At 37.2% G+C, this 18,628-nt stretch overlaps 1 protein-coding gene across 1 annotated transcript; it reads right to left on the bottom strand.

Moving 5' to 3' along the window:
- Positions 1-2,456: 2,456 nt before the first annotated feature.
- LOC110096084 (WD repeat-containing protein 44) lies at positions 2,457-15,204 on the bottom strand. The gene is made up of 7 exons (XM_020821854.2): positions 13,484-15,204; positions 9,393-9,483; positions 9,120-9,277; positions 8,944-8,995; positions 7,931-8,013; positions 7,730-7,823; positions 2,457-3,193 (listed from the first exon to the last, which is right to left on the bottom strand). The coding sequence occupies exons 1-7, from the start codon at positions 14,912-14,914 to the stop codon at positions 2,646-2,648; spliced, it is 2,457 nt and encodes an 818-aa protein (XP_020677513.1). The 5' UTR covers positions 14,915-15,204; the 3' UTR covers positions 2,457-2,645.
- Positions 15,205-18,628: the final 3,424 nt, after the last annotated feature.

The following is an 18,628-nucleotide window of genomic DNA, read 5'->3' as shown; positions in this document are numbered from 1 at the left end:
ATAACTACTTAGGTTTCGTTTGGGATGAATGTAGTATAAAAATCAAAAGAAGTAGAAATAAAGTCATTCTAAATGAACCCTTAAGCTTATTTTGGAAAGTTTTTTACTATTTAAAAAATAATTTTTTAGTACACAAATTTTATATTAAAAAAATTTAAGAAATTTTTGTATTAAAAAATTATATTAGAAAATGATAAGTCTCAAAGAAATGCTTAGTTTGAAGCTATTTTTAAATATCAATAGATCTGTGATTGGAAAACTAATATGCGAAAGGTGTGCTCTTGATTATTTAGCAAGTCATTCGTGCATTATAAATTATTGGATTAACCAAATAACACGACTTTAGCAAGTAGATACAAAACATTTTTTCTTAAAGAGACGTTTTCACAATAATAAATTAGCCCTACAACAAAAAAAATTATTTTGTGCGGGCATCAGATGGCATTTGGAAATCAACAAGAAAGTGCCAAGTCATTTTTTTGCTCAGTACCGGTGCTCGGCACCGCTGTGTAACAGGAGATGTGGTGCATTCTGGTTGGCTCCGAACCGTTGGGTGTCCATATAAAATAATTTTTCCTACAACAAAGTTTGAAAACCCGCTCCGAAATCAAGTTAAAAAAGGTGAATTGGATTTTATGAAAGAGCTGTCTTATATTCTGCATAGATCTACAAATCAATAGAGGAATCCTTTAATTACAATTTATCGAGTTATAAAGAAAACAACACCCACAACAATTTGCGTTGCACTGAGAATAATTGTTAATTCTCAGAGCGGGTCGACAAGACAAATCAAATGAGTCTAACATCACTTAATACTAATATTATTAATGTACTTAAATATTTGACAAACGCTCCAAGATCTAATTAAAAAATGATTTGAAAATTGTTGGTGATATATCATCAGAAAATTGTTGGTGATATATCATCAAAAAATTATCTTGATTGGGCACGAATCTCGACGCAAAATCAAGTTGGAAGCTTCAAAAATTAAATTTGGTATTATCTAAACTCCGATTTCAGCAAACTTATAGTGAAATTGAGCGTATCGGAAATACGAACCCAATGACACCAAGTTCAACTCGATCTGAGCCCAAATGAGTTTGAATCGAAGACCTGAGGCGTTGTTGGAAGGTTCAAACCACAATTTGGATTACCAAACGGTTTCCAAAAATGACAAGCTTATAATCAGAATTGAGCGACTCGACGAGACGAATCCAGCGAGCCCAAGATCGCCAAATTCTAACAAACTGTCCACGATCAAAGGATTTAATATCGGTTGTCCATCCGAACCACTCCAACTTTGCACTTGATCCTCCTATTTACGAGTAATGCCATCCTCAAAAAATTATAAATAGCTTCTCATTTCTCTTGAGAGGGGACCCAAGCAAGAAAAAGGAGAAGAGAAGGGAAGAAATTCCTCACCGACCACTGCCGGAGTTCTGCCCGATGTTCAAGTGACGCCGAAGTTCCACCCGACTTTCGAGTTACGCTGGAATTCTGCCCGACACCCAAGTGACGCCGGAATTCTGCCCAAGTGACACCTGAATTCTGCCTGAAGTTTAAGTAACGTCAAAATTCCGCCCGACTTTCCAGTGACGCCGGAACTCTGTCCGATCTCCAAGTGACGCCATAATTCTAAGTGACTCTAAATTCATCTCGAATACACAACTTGTTTGTAACTGGATTTCAATCAGAAAGTGAATCATTGTAATTTGATCGTCCTATATTTTAAAGATGAGTCAGCCTCTTGTATCTCAAGCAAACACTAGTGGAATTATTTCAACTGGGCGTAGCCCCGTGATTTTTTTCCTTTCCAGGGATTTCCTCGTAAAAATCCTAGTGTTCTTTCATCTTCTGTTTATGTGTTGAATATCCGTACAACGCTAAGACGAAATCTTTCTAACTCTATCGCCGCGTATATTCTAGCCCGCAACCGTTGGATATAATTTATAAGAAATTAAATGTATAGTACTTAAAAAATAGCTTGAAAATCTCTAAATGCACAATTTTATCAATATAAATCAAAACTTTAGATCTAATTCTTAGAAGCCTAACTAGATGGCAGTCATCATAACCTATTTATCAATTTTATTTATGTTAAATGACTCTTATATATGAAGTTTTAAATAATCATTCAATTTACAGAACTAAACGCCACATCTAATAATATTTTTCATAGCAAACTTCCTCATAATAAGCTATTCAAAATAGCATTTAAAATAACATTTTCGAAATTGTTTCATCCGTCAGGACGATTTTCTGCAAAAATTTATTTTGTTGCTTTAATTTCTTATTTTTATATAATTTCATAATTTAATATTGACTTAATCAATTCTTTTAATTGTTTAAAATTTGACGCATCAAATTTTATATTTAAACAAAATTAAATCATAATTACTCCTTGATTTTACAGAAGACTAAAACTTACCGCACATTTTATCTGCACAAGACAGAAATTTTTTCATCTGAAACAAAACAATATGCATTAATTCCAATAGAAGCCAATGAAGAAATAGAACCTTAACAACCCATAACAAACAACATAATATTACAAACCTCGCCATGTATTCCTCTCTATCTATACAAGGCTAGCACAGACTTGGCTATCTGACAGGCTTGCCAACAACTTCCATATGAACTATTTATCATACTCTTACAGGGAATCCAAAGTTCTGAAACGTTTTGATCTGGCCTCCTCTTGTGGCTGTTACAATTACCAAGCCCCAAGCAGACTTGTTTTGCAGATGGATTCCTCCATTACAGCTTTCTGTAAAGCTCTCAGGGCTGCTCTGCTTTGAAGAAAGCAGAAGCTTCTCCTCCGGCCATGTCGCCGAAGCTCTGTCGCTGAAATGATTGGTGTTTGAGCCCATTGGGGAGTCAATAGGCTCATCACCATTGGGTTCAGAAAAGAGCTGCAGGCTAAGTTTTGGGTTGTTGAAGCCAGTAGGAGTTGTTTCTCCTGGAGTACTGTTATAGGTGGAGGAAGGATTTATCCAAGGAATCGCTGCGGTTACGTCGCGACAGTGGAAATGTTCATAGGACTGTGTGGCATTGATTTTTGCTTTGTTTCTGTTTGGTCTGGAATCAGTTTCATGCCTCCAGATGTAAACATTGGAATCCTCACTGGCGCAGATGATATATTTCCCATTTGTGGTCAAAGAGGCTGAGATTTGGCTGCTTGTGTTGCGAAATCCTGCAAAGAAGGTTCAATCGTAACGTTTAAATCAACTACCTTAGGCCTTCTCTAGTCGAACGTCAAATGTGTGTATGGCATCGTTTGGTCGCTCCAGCCGAACATCAAACTTCCGCTATTTGCTTGCTGGTGAACAGTCCGACGACTGTTCACCTGTTGTATATTTTTTTAATGTAAATAATATATAAAATAAAGTATGAGAAAGAATATACTAGGTCTTTTTTTTTTTGTTAGAAAATGGAGTTCAATTGGAGACGAATTTCAGCATTTTGATGTATTATTGTAATTTAGATAGAGTGAAAATTGAGTTTTTTGGTTGGAGATGCCCTTATTACAATAAGGAAATCATGTCAACAGAAGTAACGGGGTTAACACAACTATTTGGTGATGAATACTCAAATACTCATTCTCCAATCATTTTTTATAAGTTTTAGATGAGGTGCTAACTCTATTTTGTATAAATTTTGTGGCGTAACTTTTAGTCCGGTTACTTTTTCTACCTCATTTCCTTCCATGTCAATTATATTTAAGCATCTAACCAATGCATGTTCTACCTTCTGTCATATATGCCGGATCCATCTAAAATTTATTTTCCACTAAAACAGATGTAATTCCACCATCAGTTTGGTATTATCAATAATTTTTATGTTATTTTTTTTTCACAATTCATCTTAATATTCAGTCTTTCTACAACATTAAATTTAGCTATTAAAACTACTTTAATGTTTGATAAATTCATATACTACTGCAATTTTATCGCATTTACCTTTTAGTCTCCAAGGAAGGTTAAGTCATGGCTCGAATTATGGAAGAAATCCATCTACAATGTAGGGGTAATGCGTTAAATTCATCAATTCCTTCATCAACAGGCGTCATGCACTGAAACACCATTTTTTACTTCATATTTCTTTTAAGGAGACGTTATCATTACCAACCCTGACTTGAAAGAGGTCTAAAGGTAATAAAAGCACAATGGCTTTGTGGTGAGCTTGTAGTGTTTACCTACATCATTCTGGTCACAAATGAAGTGACTAACGGGTTGTATAGGGGCAGGCAGGAGATGGTTTGCAGTGTGGACAGCTGATTTCACCTCTCCTTCCACCCTCCCTCATTGTGGCTAATGGATTATATTGAATTTTGTACTTGATGGATGGATTATGGGGAATCCCTCTTCCCCCTTCATTATGTAATTCCCTAAAATCTTCCTACTTTTTATTGTAGCGTCCTAGCATAATCGCGGCGGTAGAGAAATATAAAATTTAATATTTTCGCGTCCTGGCATACGTGAAAACCCCTTAGAAGGGGAAAAAACCAAAAGGCCTGGCCCAGTTTGAATGAATCAACTATTATTTACAGTCGATTACAAATGAGGCCCTTCATTGGGGGGAAGGTTTTGGGTTGATGTAACATATGTACAACATATTACTGGGTGGGAATTGGAAGAATTAGTATTGAAATGTTCCTTAAGTCAGCAGAACCATAGTCGGCGGGCGACGGAGGTCGGAAAGACCATAGTCTGGTGATGGTAGCCGGAAGGACCGTTGTCTGGCGAGGGAGGTTAAAAGGACCATTGTCTGGAGAGGGAGGTTAAAAGGACCGTAGTCAATGGGAGATAGGGGTCAGAAAGACCATAGTCTGGCGATGGAGGTCGGAAGGGTTGTAGTCGGAGGGAGACAGTGGTTAAAAAGACAGTTGTCCGGCGAGGGAGGTCGGAAGGACTGTAGTGGACAGGAGACAGTGGTCAGAAAGACCGATGTTTGGCGATGTAGGTCAGAAGGACCGTAATAGGTGACGGAGGTCGGCAGGAGACAGGGGTCAGAAAGAACACTGTCTGGTGACGGAGGTCGGAAGAACAGTAGTAGCCGACGATGGTTGGAAGGACCGTAGTAGGTGACGGAGGTCAGAAGGACCGTAATTGACAGAAGACAGGGGTCAGAAAGACCATTGTCAGACGATTGAGGTCGGAAGGACCGTAGTAGGCGATGGAGGTCGGAAGGATTTATCATTTTTTATGATGTATCATTTATAACTCTCCTTTATTCTACACCACCTCCTTGACTTCGCATTTTTTCCTATTTTTTCTTCATGACTTTTTTACTTCGCATCCCTCCTTTATTGCATTCAAGTGACTCTTAATATTTCCCTCACAATGCCTATAAATAGTTTTCAATTGGAATCTAAAGACACATGCAAGCTCATGTTCTACTACTTGTGTTCAAGTGCACTTCTTACTGTAGTATACAATCCATGGAGAAAGACTCCTAGAATCTCCTTTTTATAGAATTTCATCTTTATTTGTGTCTTAGTGAATAACTTAGATTTGGTCAAAATCAATTAACATTAAGATCTCTAACTGCAAGCCATTTTATCCATATTTCTGTTTTAGTCTTGTGGATATGTTCTGGAATCTAATTAAAACTTGCAATTTTCTGTTGAGTTTCTTTCAATCTTACAAATAATTAGTTTAACTTAATTTTCTCCAATTATTAAAGTTTTCATTGATTTTTTTTAGAAGATCTAAAGTATAATCATTGATAGGGCGACTAATAGGAAGTGAATATGATTTTCTCAAAATCAACGAACGACAATAAGAAATTAGAAAAAAGAACACAACAAAATTATTTTTATGCAAGATATATGAAATAAAATAGCAAGATACAATTGGATCTTCAATGAGAGAGGAAGATCCGACTCTCCCAAATCTCTAGCTCACAGCTAGAGCCCTCACAAACTAAGAAATTATAATTTCAGCAAACTCAAAATATACCCATAACCCTAAAAAAATCACCTACTTTAAGCAAGCAATAAACAACAAATATCCAAATAGCCCTCCCCCAATTCCCTCATATTTCTTTAATTATTTCCCTCCCGAATCAACCCTCAAATCAGCCCCTAAATCAGCCCTCTTAAATTATGAAATATTTCATAATTAATCCCCACCAAATCAATCCCCAAATCAGCTCTCTTCAATTAGGAAACATTTCCTAATTAATCCCCTCCAAATCAACCCCCAAATCTGCTCTCTTTAATTACGAAATATTTTCTAATTAATCCCCTTTAAATCAGCCCCCAAATATACTCTATTCAATTAGAAAATATCTCCTAATTAATCCCATTCGATTAAGAACATTCCTAAACAGTTCCCTCTTGATTAGAAAACTTCCTAATTACATCCCAATCAAATCAACCAGTCCATCAACGACTTAATCCTTTGCACCCATTATCATAGTAAATCCAAAGTTTGTCTTGCATAAACCATTTCATTACAATAACAGTTCCTCAATTCTGTATTTTAATTATTATCTAATTACATACAACGTTTGATCAGAATCCGTGTAATATGATTATATGTTGTCATTGATCAACTTTACTCCTCTCTTGAAAGATATAAGTTACAATCTAAGCCTGATACAAGTCAATATTTTTGATTCCTCGACTTTTAATATTTTCTTTTTTTTTTTAATTTGAATACACCCTTGATTTAATCCGAGCCTTGATTCTCAATATTTTCACCGCTTAGATTTTGACCCCATAAATAATATCCCATGATCTGTCTTTCATGCGCATACCATAAAATGAAATCAATATCTAAATCAATTCATATTTGTCAAATTTATCTTTGATCATCAAAGGTATGCCTAATTTTAGCTCTTAAACACTTAAAAAAGTTTAAACTTTAGTCTAAGAAAACAAATTTTTTTATTTCAAATTACTGAAAAAGTTACCGTCTCTTCCGACCACCATCGCCTGCCAACTACAGTCCCTTCGACCTCTGTCGCTTCGACCATAATCGCCCGCCGATAATGGTCCTTCCAACCACTGCCGCCTTCCAATTACAATATCTCGACTGCCGTAGACCACTGTCTCCTACCAACTATGATCCCTCTGACTTCTATCAACTGAAAAGGTCCCCTCTATCTCAGTCGCCCAACTACAGCCCCTTTGACCTTTGTCGCCTGACTACGATCTTACCGACCAAATGAACAGGCCAACATTCTTTTGAGAACAACTCTCGTATCATTGGATTCTTCCAACTCCCACCATGTAATGTACTCTACATGATGTATATTTGCTAAATTGAGCCAAGGCCTTCCCCCGAGGAAGGGCATCATTTGTAATTGATTACAAACACTAGTAGAATCATTTTAACTAGACCAGACCCGTGATTTTTGGCCTTTTTAGGGTTTTCATATAAAAACATTGGTGTCTCTTATGACTTACACCTCTCTCTCTCATCTGCCTATGTGTTGAATTTTCGTAAAAAGCTAGGATGTTAAAGTCATATCTCTCTATCGCCGCAAATGTTCCAGGACGCAACAACAAGTTTTTTTTGGTTTAGATGTTGCAGTAAGCTAACATTTTAGGAATGAGATATTTGCATTTATTGGCTATTTAAAGTATGATTTATATGGATTATTTGTATTTTTTCATTAGGAGAGGAGAGCACTTAAATCTAGAGCACATACTAAAAAACACAGCCTTTTATTAGTTCAAATAAAAATCATGAATAGAAACAACTACGTATGTTTACTTTACCTTTCAACTTGTGGACCAGCTCGACGCCATCAACAATTCGTATTCTTGAATCAGCAGATGTAATAAGTACTTCAGAGTTACTCCCTGGAGCAAACTGTTGGATTAAACATGTCAAAAAACAATTCATATTTGATACCAGTAAATTAAAAAAGAGCATATAAAATGATGATAACCGCAAATGTTATAACATAGATTGAAAACCTGGAAACCAGTTATTTTCTTGTGGGTGGACTTCTTTTTCTTGTTTTGCAGTTCAATTTGGGTTTTATGATTCAGCTTATTATCTGCCAAAAAAGGAACGACAACAAAACACACCAACTCTTATCAAATCAAAGATTGTCAAATAAGATGAAACATATGCCCAACAAAATTTGTAAAGAACTAAGCTCCCCTTGATCCCCAGCCCTTATGTGCATGCATACGAGATTTTTTTAGCGCAAAGAAAAATTTAAAGCCAAATCAGACTAAATTAGGGCGTGGCATGAATATCAAGCTCCGAAAAGCATAACAATATTAGCCCACAATAGGGGTTCATTTGGTAGCTGAAGTTAGAGAACATGTTTAAAAATGAAGAATTGATTAAATTCTGTTATTTGAATGAATGAGTTTAGAAATCGATATCAGTTTTAAACTTAGCAACATCTTCAAAATCCCACAATGATTACTTTATTTTTATAAACAAAATGAGTTAAAATGAGATAATTATTTTTTAAATAATTTTTCAATCTGCACAGCCAAACGAACCCTTGTATACAACTAAAAAACTCTGAAGAAATAATAGTCTCCGAAAAGCATAACCCTTACATTTCATTCAAGAAATAACACCTAAAAAACTCTGAAGAAATACTAGGTAAGGTTTTCCATATGAGAAAATTAAAATTAAAGTATAATAAAACTATGAAAGATGAATTGAAAAATGATCATAGAGGAACAATTGCAGTGAGATCTATTGAAAATAGGTAAGGGAAAATGAATTTAGGTAGTTTGAACATATATTTGAATGATAGAAAATGCACATAAAAATTAGTGTTAGAAAATTAAAACAGAGAAGAGATAGACCTAAGATATCATGGATATAAGTACTTCAAAATGATTTGTAAAGAATAAATTTAACACCTCAAGCAACACTCAGTAGGGACAAATGGACAATGGGAATCCAAAAAGTTTGTCACAAATAATTGAGATAGGGCTAATGAGGATGATTCTGCCCATACCAGATGTATCATACAAGTGGCAGCTTCCCTTGTGCGAGCCTACCAAAGCACCCTTGAAAAAGATAAAATAGAGCAATTGAACAAAACATAACGATTGCAAAGTACAGAGAAACGGGAAGGTCCTTATCATATTCAAATCAAAAGACTTGAAGACTACATGGCATCAAATGCTAAACCTGTCCATCAGGTGTATAACATGCGGCTGTCACCATTTCATGAAGATCATTCCAGTCAACAACTCGCTGATCTGGTATGCTCCATATCCGGATTTTCTCATCTAAAGATCCACTAATGAAGTACCTGTCATCAACAGGATTGAACTGGATGCACGTCACTGCAAAGAGAATGTTAAAAAGTATTAGGATAGTATTTGCTAACAGGAAAATACAACATATGAGCCAAGCTAGAGGGGTTTAAAAACGACATTGGTAGGCATAAATCTGACTAACCATAGTCACTATGTGAAAAAATTTTCAGGCAAGAAATGCTAGACATGTGCCACAGCCTGACTGTCTTGTCCATTGAAGATGAAAGTAGATACTGCCATTCACAGAATTAACAATTATTAAAAACATATTAAAAATGTCATCATTTACGCAAAAACTGCACTCAGATTTATTTATGTAAATAAGATGTACACCAATATCAAAAGGCAAGCAAAACATTAGTACTAGAAACCTCTTCATGTCATAGATACACGCAATGGCTGTGTCAAAAAAGTAGCTCGACTAACCGAGCACTAATAATAGTTAGCTTATTAATGCCGAAGAAGATCAACCACTTCATTAGAACATGGTATAAGATGCTCCATAACCCTTTTGGACAGCCGAAAATTCTTCACATTAGTTTTATATTCCGTATGTTCCTAAACCGCAATTTTCATATCCTAAGCCACAGTCTTCATAAAGTACTGTAAACTTTTCCATGGCTATTAAAGATCTTCTAATGACCCAACTATTGATCTGTATTTTTTTAAATAGTAATGGACAAAGCTGCTTCAGTGTTAAGATTAAAGGCAATCATGAGTTAATCATGCATCAAGCTAGAAGAAATCAAGTACTTAAATTTGATGTGTATATCCATTTGATTATTTCTATATTAAACAAATCAGTAAACATATAGCAGATGAGCCAAAATGATAGCTAGCTAAAGGGCATCTCAATTGCTCCTACAAGTTTTCCTAAGTGCATTTTCTTTAGATTCCCACATTATCATCTCCATTTACATAATAGTCAACGGTAAATAATTGAGTGCAGGCTTGGAAATACAATTTTTTTTTTACTTTTTATTTTAGGCTTGAAAATACAATTAATTTGCCCTATGATGACAACGAGGTTACAGGTTCCATATACCATGCATGTGTAAGGTTGCATATCTCAAACTTCCCCAGACAATGTCATAATGGGTGCCTCATGCAATAGGTATGCCAATGGTGAAGAGTCAGTCAATGCTTGATTTAGAACGTCAAACAAACAAAGCACTAGCCGCGTGCTATTGAAATTTGCAATTGACTAATTTCCAAGCAAGTTCAGTGTAATAAAATGGACGCTATTAAATTAAGATGGACAGCATCATTGCTTCTTAGAAACCATCTCTCCAAGAGTTTTATTCATTTTGCTTTTATAAAGAATTTTCTTACCTGAACTCTAATTTAACATTTTCTCCAAATAGCATTTCCATCTTTCTGTGTTTTAACTCAGATTCGATTATATTTACTTCTTTACCGAGCACTACTATTAAAAAGTAAAACAAAAGCCTGATAAAAGCATGCCATATATGGAGAAGAAGATGCATGAGGAGCACTACCAAAGAGTAAAAACTAAAGGTTTCAAGAAAATGTCATCTGTCGAGAATGATACAAAACATAGGGGCTGTTTGGCAACAAGTGCAATTTAATTCAAGTAGGATTTAGTAAATCCTGTAAATCCGAATTTATTAAATTATGAGGATGTTATATCCTGAAAATTATTTGGCAAAACAACATTAAATTCGAATACATCTTGTGAAATGGTTTGGCAATGTAACTTAGGATTTAAGGTGACTAGTTCATTAAGAACTCAAATTTAATTTGCACTTTAAATATAAGTTATTTATTAATTTCAATTTCAAATACCATCAATTAGTATAATTATAAATAATATAATTAGAAGTCAGTTTAATTATAAAAGAACTTAACTAATGATTTGATTATTAATTAAAATACTAATGATCTAATTACTTATTTAAGTGTTATTAATAAGTATTTGATTACTAATTATACTAATAATTATCTAATTAGTTATTTAATAATTATTTGAAATAACTAATTACTTAATTACTAGTTAAGCTACTTATTATCTATTTAATCATTTAAGTATTATTTTAATAAGTTTTTATTACTAATTATAATATTAACTATTTAATTAAACATTTAATCATTTAATTACTATTTACCACTACTAATTATCTAGTTAATTATTTAACTATTATTTTAATAAGTTTTTAATTACTAATTATACTACTAATTATCAAATTAAACATTTAATTATTTAATTACTATTTACCCTGTTAAATTTTCTATTTAATTTTAATACTCTAAATTAATTAAGCTAATTAAATAACTATTTGACAAAAACATATATTAAATCCAAAGAGATCCTATGAAACTGTTTGGTAACATAACTTGGGATTTCCGATGATCAGTTCATTAAGAATTCAATTTTAATTTGCACTTTAAATACAAGTTATTTATTAATTTCAATTTCAAATAACATCATTACAATTATAAATAATATAATTAGAAGTTAGTTAATTATCAAACAACTTAACAAATGATTTGATAATTAATTAAAATACTAATCATCTAATTGCTTATTTAGGTGTTATTAATAAGTATTTGATTACTAATTTCTGATAATTATCTAATTAATTATTTAAAATAACTAATTACTTAATTACATGTTACACTACTAATTATCTAATTAATTATTTAATTATTACTTTAATAAGTTTTTAATTACTAATTATACTATTAATTATCTAATTAAATAATTAATTATTTAATTACTATCTGCCCTATTAATTTCTGATTAATTTTAATATTTTAAATTAATTAAGCTAATTAGATAATTAAGAACTGTTTACACAGGCTTCCGATAGCCTTAGGCATGCGTAGGATTTGCTTTTCCTCTTCTCCATTTCTTCGTCTCTTTTCTACTTCGCCTGGTTCGCATAAAGTAGAGTTTTGCACGAGTTGCTAAAAGAATTTTTCGCCTCCTTTGATGAAGTTCCTTCATTTTGGATCACATGTCATGACAACTCGCCGTTTTTTCTGTTGGACAAGAAGTAACAATGGGAGCTCGCTCCTTGCGAAGGTAACCATCTTTCTCCCTTTCGTGCACTTCTTCAACCAAATCTTATAAATTAATTGTACTCCCAGATTTAGTAAATATGGGATTTACGCCAAAAAGAGGGAAATGAAAGATTTATTTTGCTGTGAGATTTACAATATTCTCAAATCCCTTTTGGCAGGATTTGTCATAAATCCTGCATAAATCATGTATTCAAACAGCCCCTTAATCTTATGAAGATAGCATGAGTAAACATTTTACAGACATCATTTGAAAAGGATAGCATCTATGAATAGCTTGAAAAGGGGGGATATACCTACTTGAAAAGGGATGTCTAAGCCTTGAAATGGCTAAATTTCTATGAAACTGTATGTCACCTACATAAACTGCTACTATCCTATATTTCAGCATATAAAATGAACCACACCAATTCTTTTCGCTTTCGAACAATGCGTAAAATGAGTGCTTCACATAGTATAAAATAGTGCTTCACTCCATTTACTATATGTTTTTAAGTTTTCACTGCTTGGAAGATGAACTTGAAAGACCATCCGAAGTTTAGATTGTAGCATTGTAGAAGGCAACAAAATATGGCTTGTATTTAAATTCTTGTGCAAATGCAACCCTTTCAGGAGTGATGGCATACACCAAATGTTAACACCAATACACCATGATACTTCATAAATCAAATTCCGCATTAGCTCTGCATATGATTAAAAGACAATGAAGCCTACGTAAGTCAAGCTTGGGTAAAATATGTTGTAATGAGTACATTCAAGAAGTTGCTTTTGATTGGCAACTGTCTCATACGCATGGAGCATCAATTGATGTCCTAATTTCAATGGAAAAGCAGATATAATCAACAATTGAGCAAAAGCCCAAAAATTACATAGCAAATGAGGGGATTAGATATAAAGAAGTCAAATCAGTTAAAGGCCACGGAAATTCACATGAATGTTAAATGACTTTTACATAGAAAATGAGGGGTCAGCTTAAAAATGTCCAGGCATCGCATTTTTGTGTGTGAATTTGTCCACAAAATACGCCACCATGCCTCTAAACTTGACGAATTGATAAAATTGAGCATAATAGAGCATTAAAATATAAATTTTCCTCCGAAATAGCGAAAACTTTATAATAAACAGCATCCATTATGATGCTCGATATCAAGGTCACGTAGCAAGCGCAAACGAATAGAGGTACGCTGGTACCTGAGATTTAGACCAAGATAGATCCAGGACATCATCAAGATGACCAATAAAAGAGCATAGAGGCTTCTCGTCGAGCGCACAAAAATGTTCTGGCACTATGATGGTTTCCAAACCGAGAGATTTCCTGCCACTTGATATCTTTGGCCTCCTCTTCTTCTCCTGGTGGTTCGTTTCAATGCAAGCCAAAGCAAACGCAACTTCCGGTGTCCCGTTACCAATTACGCCCATGAACGGATTGCAACTCCCATATTCCCCTGCAACTCCCTCCATTGCCGGCCCTACCTTCCTCTCGCACTCCAATACCTTCCAAATATGGATAACGCAGTCCTCTCCTGCACTGGCAAGATAACGCCCATCCAAGCTGAACTCAATGGTCCAAATAGATCCACCATGCGCTTGAATCTCCTGAGTCAAGTAAAGACCACTAAGCTCCTTAAAGGACTTTCCATAATGCCTAACTCTAATCCGCTCGGCGCCATGGAAATGATGGTTAGATCCCTCTTGACTATCGTCTGTGGCTGAGCTCGACCTCCTCCCTCCCTTCTCCGATGAAGAGTCCCTCTCCTCGATACTCCTCTTTTCACGGTAGTGAACTACGGTGTCGGCAATGTTCTTAATACTCTTAAGCCAGTTCCCTTTCCTCTTCCCTCTCACACCCACACCGGCTCCGGTGAAGTTTCCACCGCCAACGTAGGAATCGGGAGCGGCGCCGGAATCAGCATTCTGGTTCTGCCGCCGCATGAGTTCATGAACGATCGGAGAGCGCCCCACGCACATCTCGAACTCCTCCATTGTTAGCTGCCGACCAGTCCCAACCTCTCTTAGCTTATTCCACATTCCATCTTCCCTAAACTCCTTCACCACAAACTCCCTCCCCGTATCCAGGTTCCTAATGGTGCACCGTGGATCATCATAATCATCTTCAACTCGGCCGCTGCCATCGGAGGCTGCCGGCCGAAAGGACGGCGCGAAGCGCAGTTGCCTATGTACTGCGACGGGATCAACGGTGCCGTCGGATCTGGATCGCGTGAAGAGGGCGGAAGAAGAGAATGGGTCAATGCGTCGATATACTGCTTTGTATGATGCGGATCTGGGAGCTTCCACACAATCCCCATTTCGCCGCCTGCTGAAGTCATCTTCGCCGGAGTTCGAGATTGGTGTTTTCGCACGGGAGAGAGCAGGATCGCCGGTAAGTCCCATCAACTGAAGAAGCCGTCTCCGGCGCTCCTCGACGGGGGCTGGATCGGTGATCCATACCTCATAAGCTGCTGCAGCCGGCGGTGGCAAACGGTGGCGGTGATAATGGTCGGTATCGTCGTCGGAGGCGGAGGTGGAGGAGCACGACGAGGAGAAGATTCGGTCTAGGGATTCGTAGAACTCCTCCTCGTATGGTACCGGCGAAAGCTCTCCCAAGGCCGAGCTCCTCGTCATGGCGGCAACATAATAATCCAGAAGCCGAGGGTGCTCAATGTAGCCACATCGGCGTCACAGCGAGTGCTGACAACCGGGAACCCGACATGGTAACCCGATACCTGGCTGGCTGGCTCGGATCAGGAGCCTGTCGGCGTCGGATGGGAGATGGCGAGCGGGAAGATGGAGAATCCGAGCCCAAAGAAAATATGATGTCCGAGCTCCTCTACTCACCAGCTTCGGCTTCGTTTGGTTGTGGTTTAAAAACGGTTATTGTGAAAATGTACTGAAAAAAAAAATGTTTAAATTAATTGCTGATTGTACAAAGCTCATCTTAGCCTCTTGTTGGAGAGATTACTGGGTTCGGACACAGGACACAAATTACCATTACTTCATAGTACTAAGTAATACTGAACTCGGTAAAGTGAAGTATTGAGTTCGGTACTCCACCGTACCGAGCAGTACTGATCGGTACGAAACAATACCGAGCTCAGTACTGTGCGGTACTGCGGAGTACCGAGCAAATACAGAACTCAGTACCGAATAGAGGTGATGTGGCGCATTTTCATTGGACTCCGGACATCATCCGGTGTCCGAGTCCAATAATTTCCCCTGGCAGAGAGCTTAGACTTTCAACTAATAAATCTTGGGTTATAGTCTTTATGTATGCGTTGTATGTATAAATTTGTCTTAAATAATCTAAATGTCAAAAAAATTTTGATGATTGTTTGGTTATATTATTTTTTAAATAATAATGTTGATACGTCATCATAAAATTAGTTTGATCGGGCACGAATCTCGAGGCAAAAACTAGTTGGAAACTTCAAAAATTAATTTTGGGAGCACCCGAACTCCGATTTCAGCGAGCTTACAGTCAAACTGAGCGTCTCGAAATACGAACCCGATGACACCAAGATCAACCCAATCCGAGCCCAAATGAGTCTGAATCAAGGGCTCAAAGCGCTGTCGGAAGGTTCAAACCGCAATTTGAGTTACCAAACGGTCTCAGATTTTGACGAGCTTATACTCGAATCGAACGGCTCGACGAGACAAATCCAACGCTCCCAAGATAGCCGAATTCTGACATCATTAAGGCCTTCAAATTCCCAACGAACAGTACATGATCAAAGTATTCGATATCGGCCGTCCATTCAAAACACTCCCAATTCGCCCCTGATCTCACGCCTATTTATGGGCTATGCCACTCCAGAAAAACTATAAATAGAGCCCTCATTCTACACCAAAGGGGGCTCAAGTGAAGAGAGAGAAGAAGGAGGAGAAGGAAGAAGCTCCTCCTCGACCACCGTCGGAGCTCTTCCTGTCGTCCGAACACGCGGGGATTCTGCGTGATATTCGGGAGAACGCAGGAATTCTTCCCAACTTCCACGTGATGCTGAAATTCTTCCCAATTTGCAACAGAGTTTCCTTCTGACGCTGAAACTCCTCCCAAGTGAAGCCGGAGTTCTCCTCTGCCACCAATCAGACGTCGGACTTCTACCCGACGTCGAACCTTCACTCTTCGCCAAGTTTCTACCCGACGCCGGACTTCTACTGGTTATCGAACTTCACTTGACATTTACGCAAAGATGGATTTCTTTCCATTGTTGGACTTCTACCTGACGTTGTCCTTCTGATCTTCGTCGTTAGACTACAGTCTTTCCGACCTCCGTTGCCCGCCGACTACGGTCCTCCTGACTTATGTCGACCGCCAAATACAGTTCTTTCGACCTCCGTCGCCCGCCGACTACGGTTCTCCTGGCTTATGTCGCCCGCCGACTACAGTCTCTCCTACCTCCGTCGCCTGCCGACTACGGTCCTCCTGGCTTACGTCGCCCGCTGACTACAATCCTTCCGACCTCCGTCGCCAACCGACTACGGTCCTCCTGACTTACGTAGCCCACCGACTACAAGCCTTCCGATTTCTGTCGCTCGCCGACTACGGTCTTCCCGACCAAACGAACATGTCAATAATGATTCTTTGTATTCATATCATGTAATGTACTCTATAAAATGTACATCAAGCCAAGGCATTTTCCCAAGGAAGGGCCTCATTTGTAATCGACTGCAAATACTAGTGGATTCGTTCAAACTGGGCTAGGTCCCGTGGTTTTCCCCCTTTTTTTTAGGGGTTTTCCACGTAAAAATCTTGGTGTCTCATAAATGCTAGACCCTCTCTCTTATCTGATTGCGTGCCGGATTTTCGTACCACGCTAAGACGATAAACTTTATATTTCTCTACCGCCGCGAATACTCCTGGACGCAACAAATGTAAATTTAAAAATAGAATTGTTTGATTTGTTAATAGTAGTTGCTCTTTTGATGCTTTTGTTCTTTTATACTTTTAGTTGCTGTTTTGATGCTCTGTAATGTTTTTTCATCAAGTAGTTCATGCGACTGGATCTTATCCAAACACAAGGAAGAGTAGCTGTTAATGCCGTTTAAGCCTTTTAATATGCCTATGCTCTTTCAAATTAAAAATTATATATAGTCATGGATTATAAGAGAGTAAGAAACGATGTTTAGATATGAAATCTGAGATACAAATAGAGGTTTTGAGAAGATAAGCAAACAATAAAAAATCTTTCGTAACCAATAAATAAACACAATTTAAGAAAAAAAGAATTTTACAAAAGTTTTGATTCTAAATAAATGGCGTCAACTGAGTTTTTCGTTTTCGACCTAAAAATGCTATAATTAAGCCGCACCAAGCGAGGCCATCTTCTTAAAGTAAGACGCCACCGATCTTCATTTCTTACTTTTGTGAAAGATGGGTGGTAAGTCCGCGTGAGTTTTTTTTTTTTTTTTGACATTTTAGTTAGTTAAAGTCAAACTCACAAGCATAAGCTTTAAATTCAAAATCTCTTAGTTGATATTCAAAACTCACAACCAACATAACAGATGAACGGTGTCTTTTGCGAATACAACAATCAGTGCTTTAGATTTCAAATAGAACGTGATATTTAAAATTTAAATCATAGATTTGATTAATTTATATCTCATATGAAATTTATAAAAAATATACTTATTCTAGAAATAAAATATTAAATTTAAAGATATATCTGCATGAACTCTTTGTTTTGTATAAAATACTAAATGAAAAATTCAATATATTTGTTGCGTCCTGGAAAATTCGCGGCGGTAGAGAAATATTAAGATTAATGCTTAGCTTTGTACGAAGATCCAGAACACAAGCAGATGAAAGAGATGAGGGTGTAGCGATCATAAGAGACACCAGAGTTTTTACGTGGAAACCCCTAAAAAGGGGGGTAAACCCACGGGGCCTGGCCCAGTTTAAATGAATCCACTAATGCTTGCAATTGATTACAAATGAGGCCCATCCTTAGGAGGAAGGCCTTGGATCGAAGTAACAAATATACATCATATAAAATGCATTGCATGGTAGAAGTTGGAAGAATCAATGTTGATATGTTTGTTTGGGATGGCAAAACCATAGTCGACGAGCGATGTAGATCGGAAGAACCATATTCGGCGGGTGACGGAGGTCGGAAGGATCATAGTCTGTGAGCGACATAGGTCAGAAGGACCGTTGTATTGCGACGGAGGTCGGAAGGATCGTAGTCATCGTGTGACGGAGGTCGGAAGGACCGTTGTCGGCAGACAACGGAGGTCAGAAGGATCGTAATCGGCGGGCGACAAGGGTCGGGAGGACCGTAGTCGGCGGGCGACGAAGGTCGAGGGGACCATAGTTAGCAGGCGACGAAGGTCGGGAGGACC

This window comes from Dendrobium catenatum, unplaced genomic scaffold (assembly GCF_001605985.2).
Source record: "Dendrobium catenatum unplaced genomic scaffold, ASM160598v2 fragScaff_scaffold_621, whole genome shotgun sequence".
NCBI classification, from domain to species: domain Eukaryota; kingdom Viridiplantae; phylum Streptophyta; class Magnoliopsida; order Asparagales; family Orchidaceae; genus Dendrobium; species Dendrobium catenatum.
Note: the sequence above shows the minus strand (reverse complement) of the source record. Positions and strands in the feature narration are given on the sequence as shown.

Coding starts and splice junctions, on each gene's coding strand:
- LOC110096084 (XM_020821854.2), bottom strand. CDS start 14,914: ATGACGAGGAGCTCGGCCTTGGGAGAGCTTTCGCCGGTACCATACGAG. Junction 8,996..9,119: donor GTTATACACCTGATGGACAG/GTTTAGCATTTG, acceptor ATCTTTTTCAAG/GGTGCTTTGGTAGGCTCGCA. Junction 3,194..7,729: donor GCTGGTCCACAAGTTGAAAG/GTAAAGTAAACA, acceptor CCTTCTTTGCAG/GATTTCGCAACACAAGCAGC.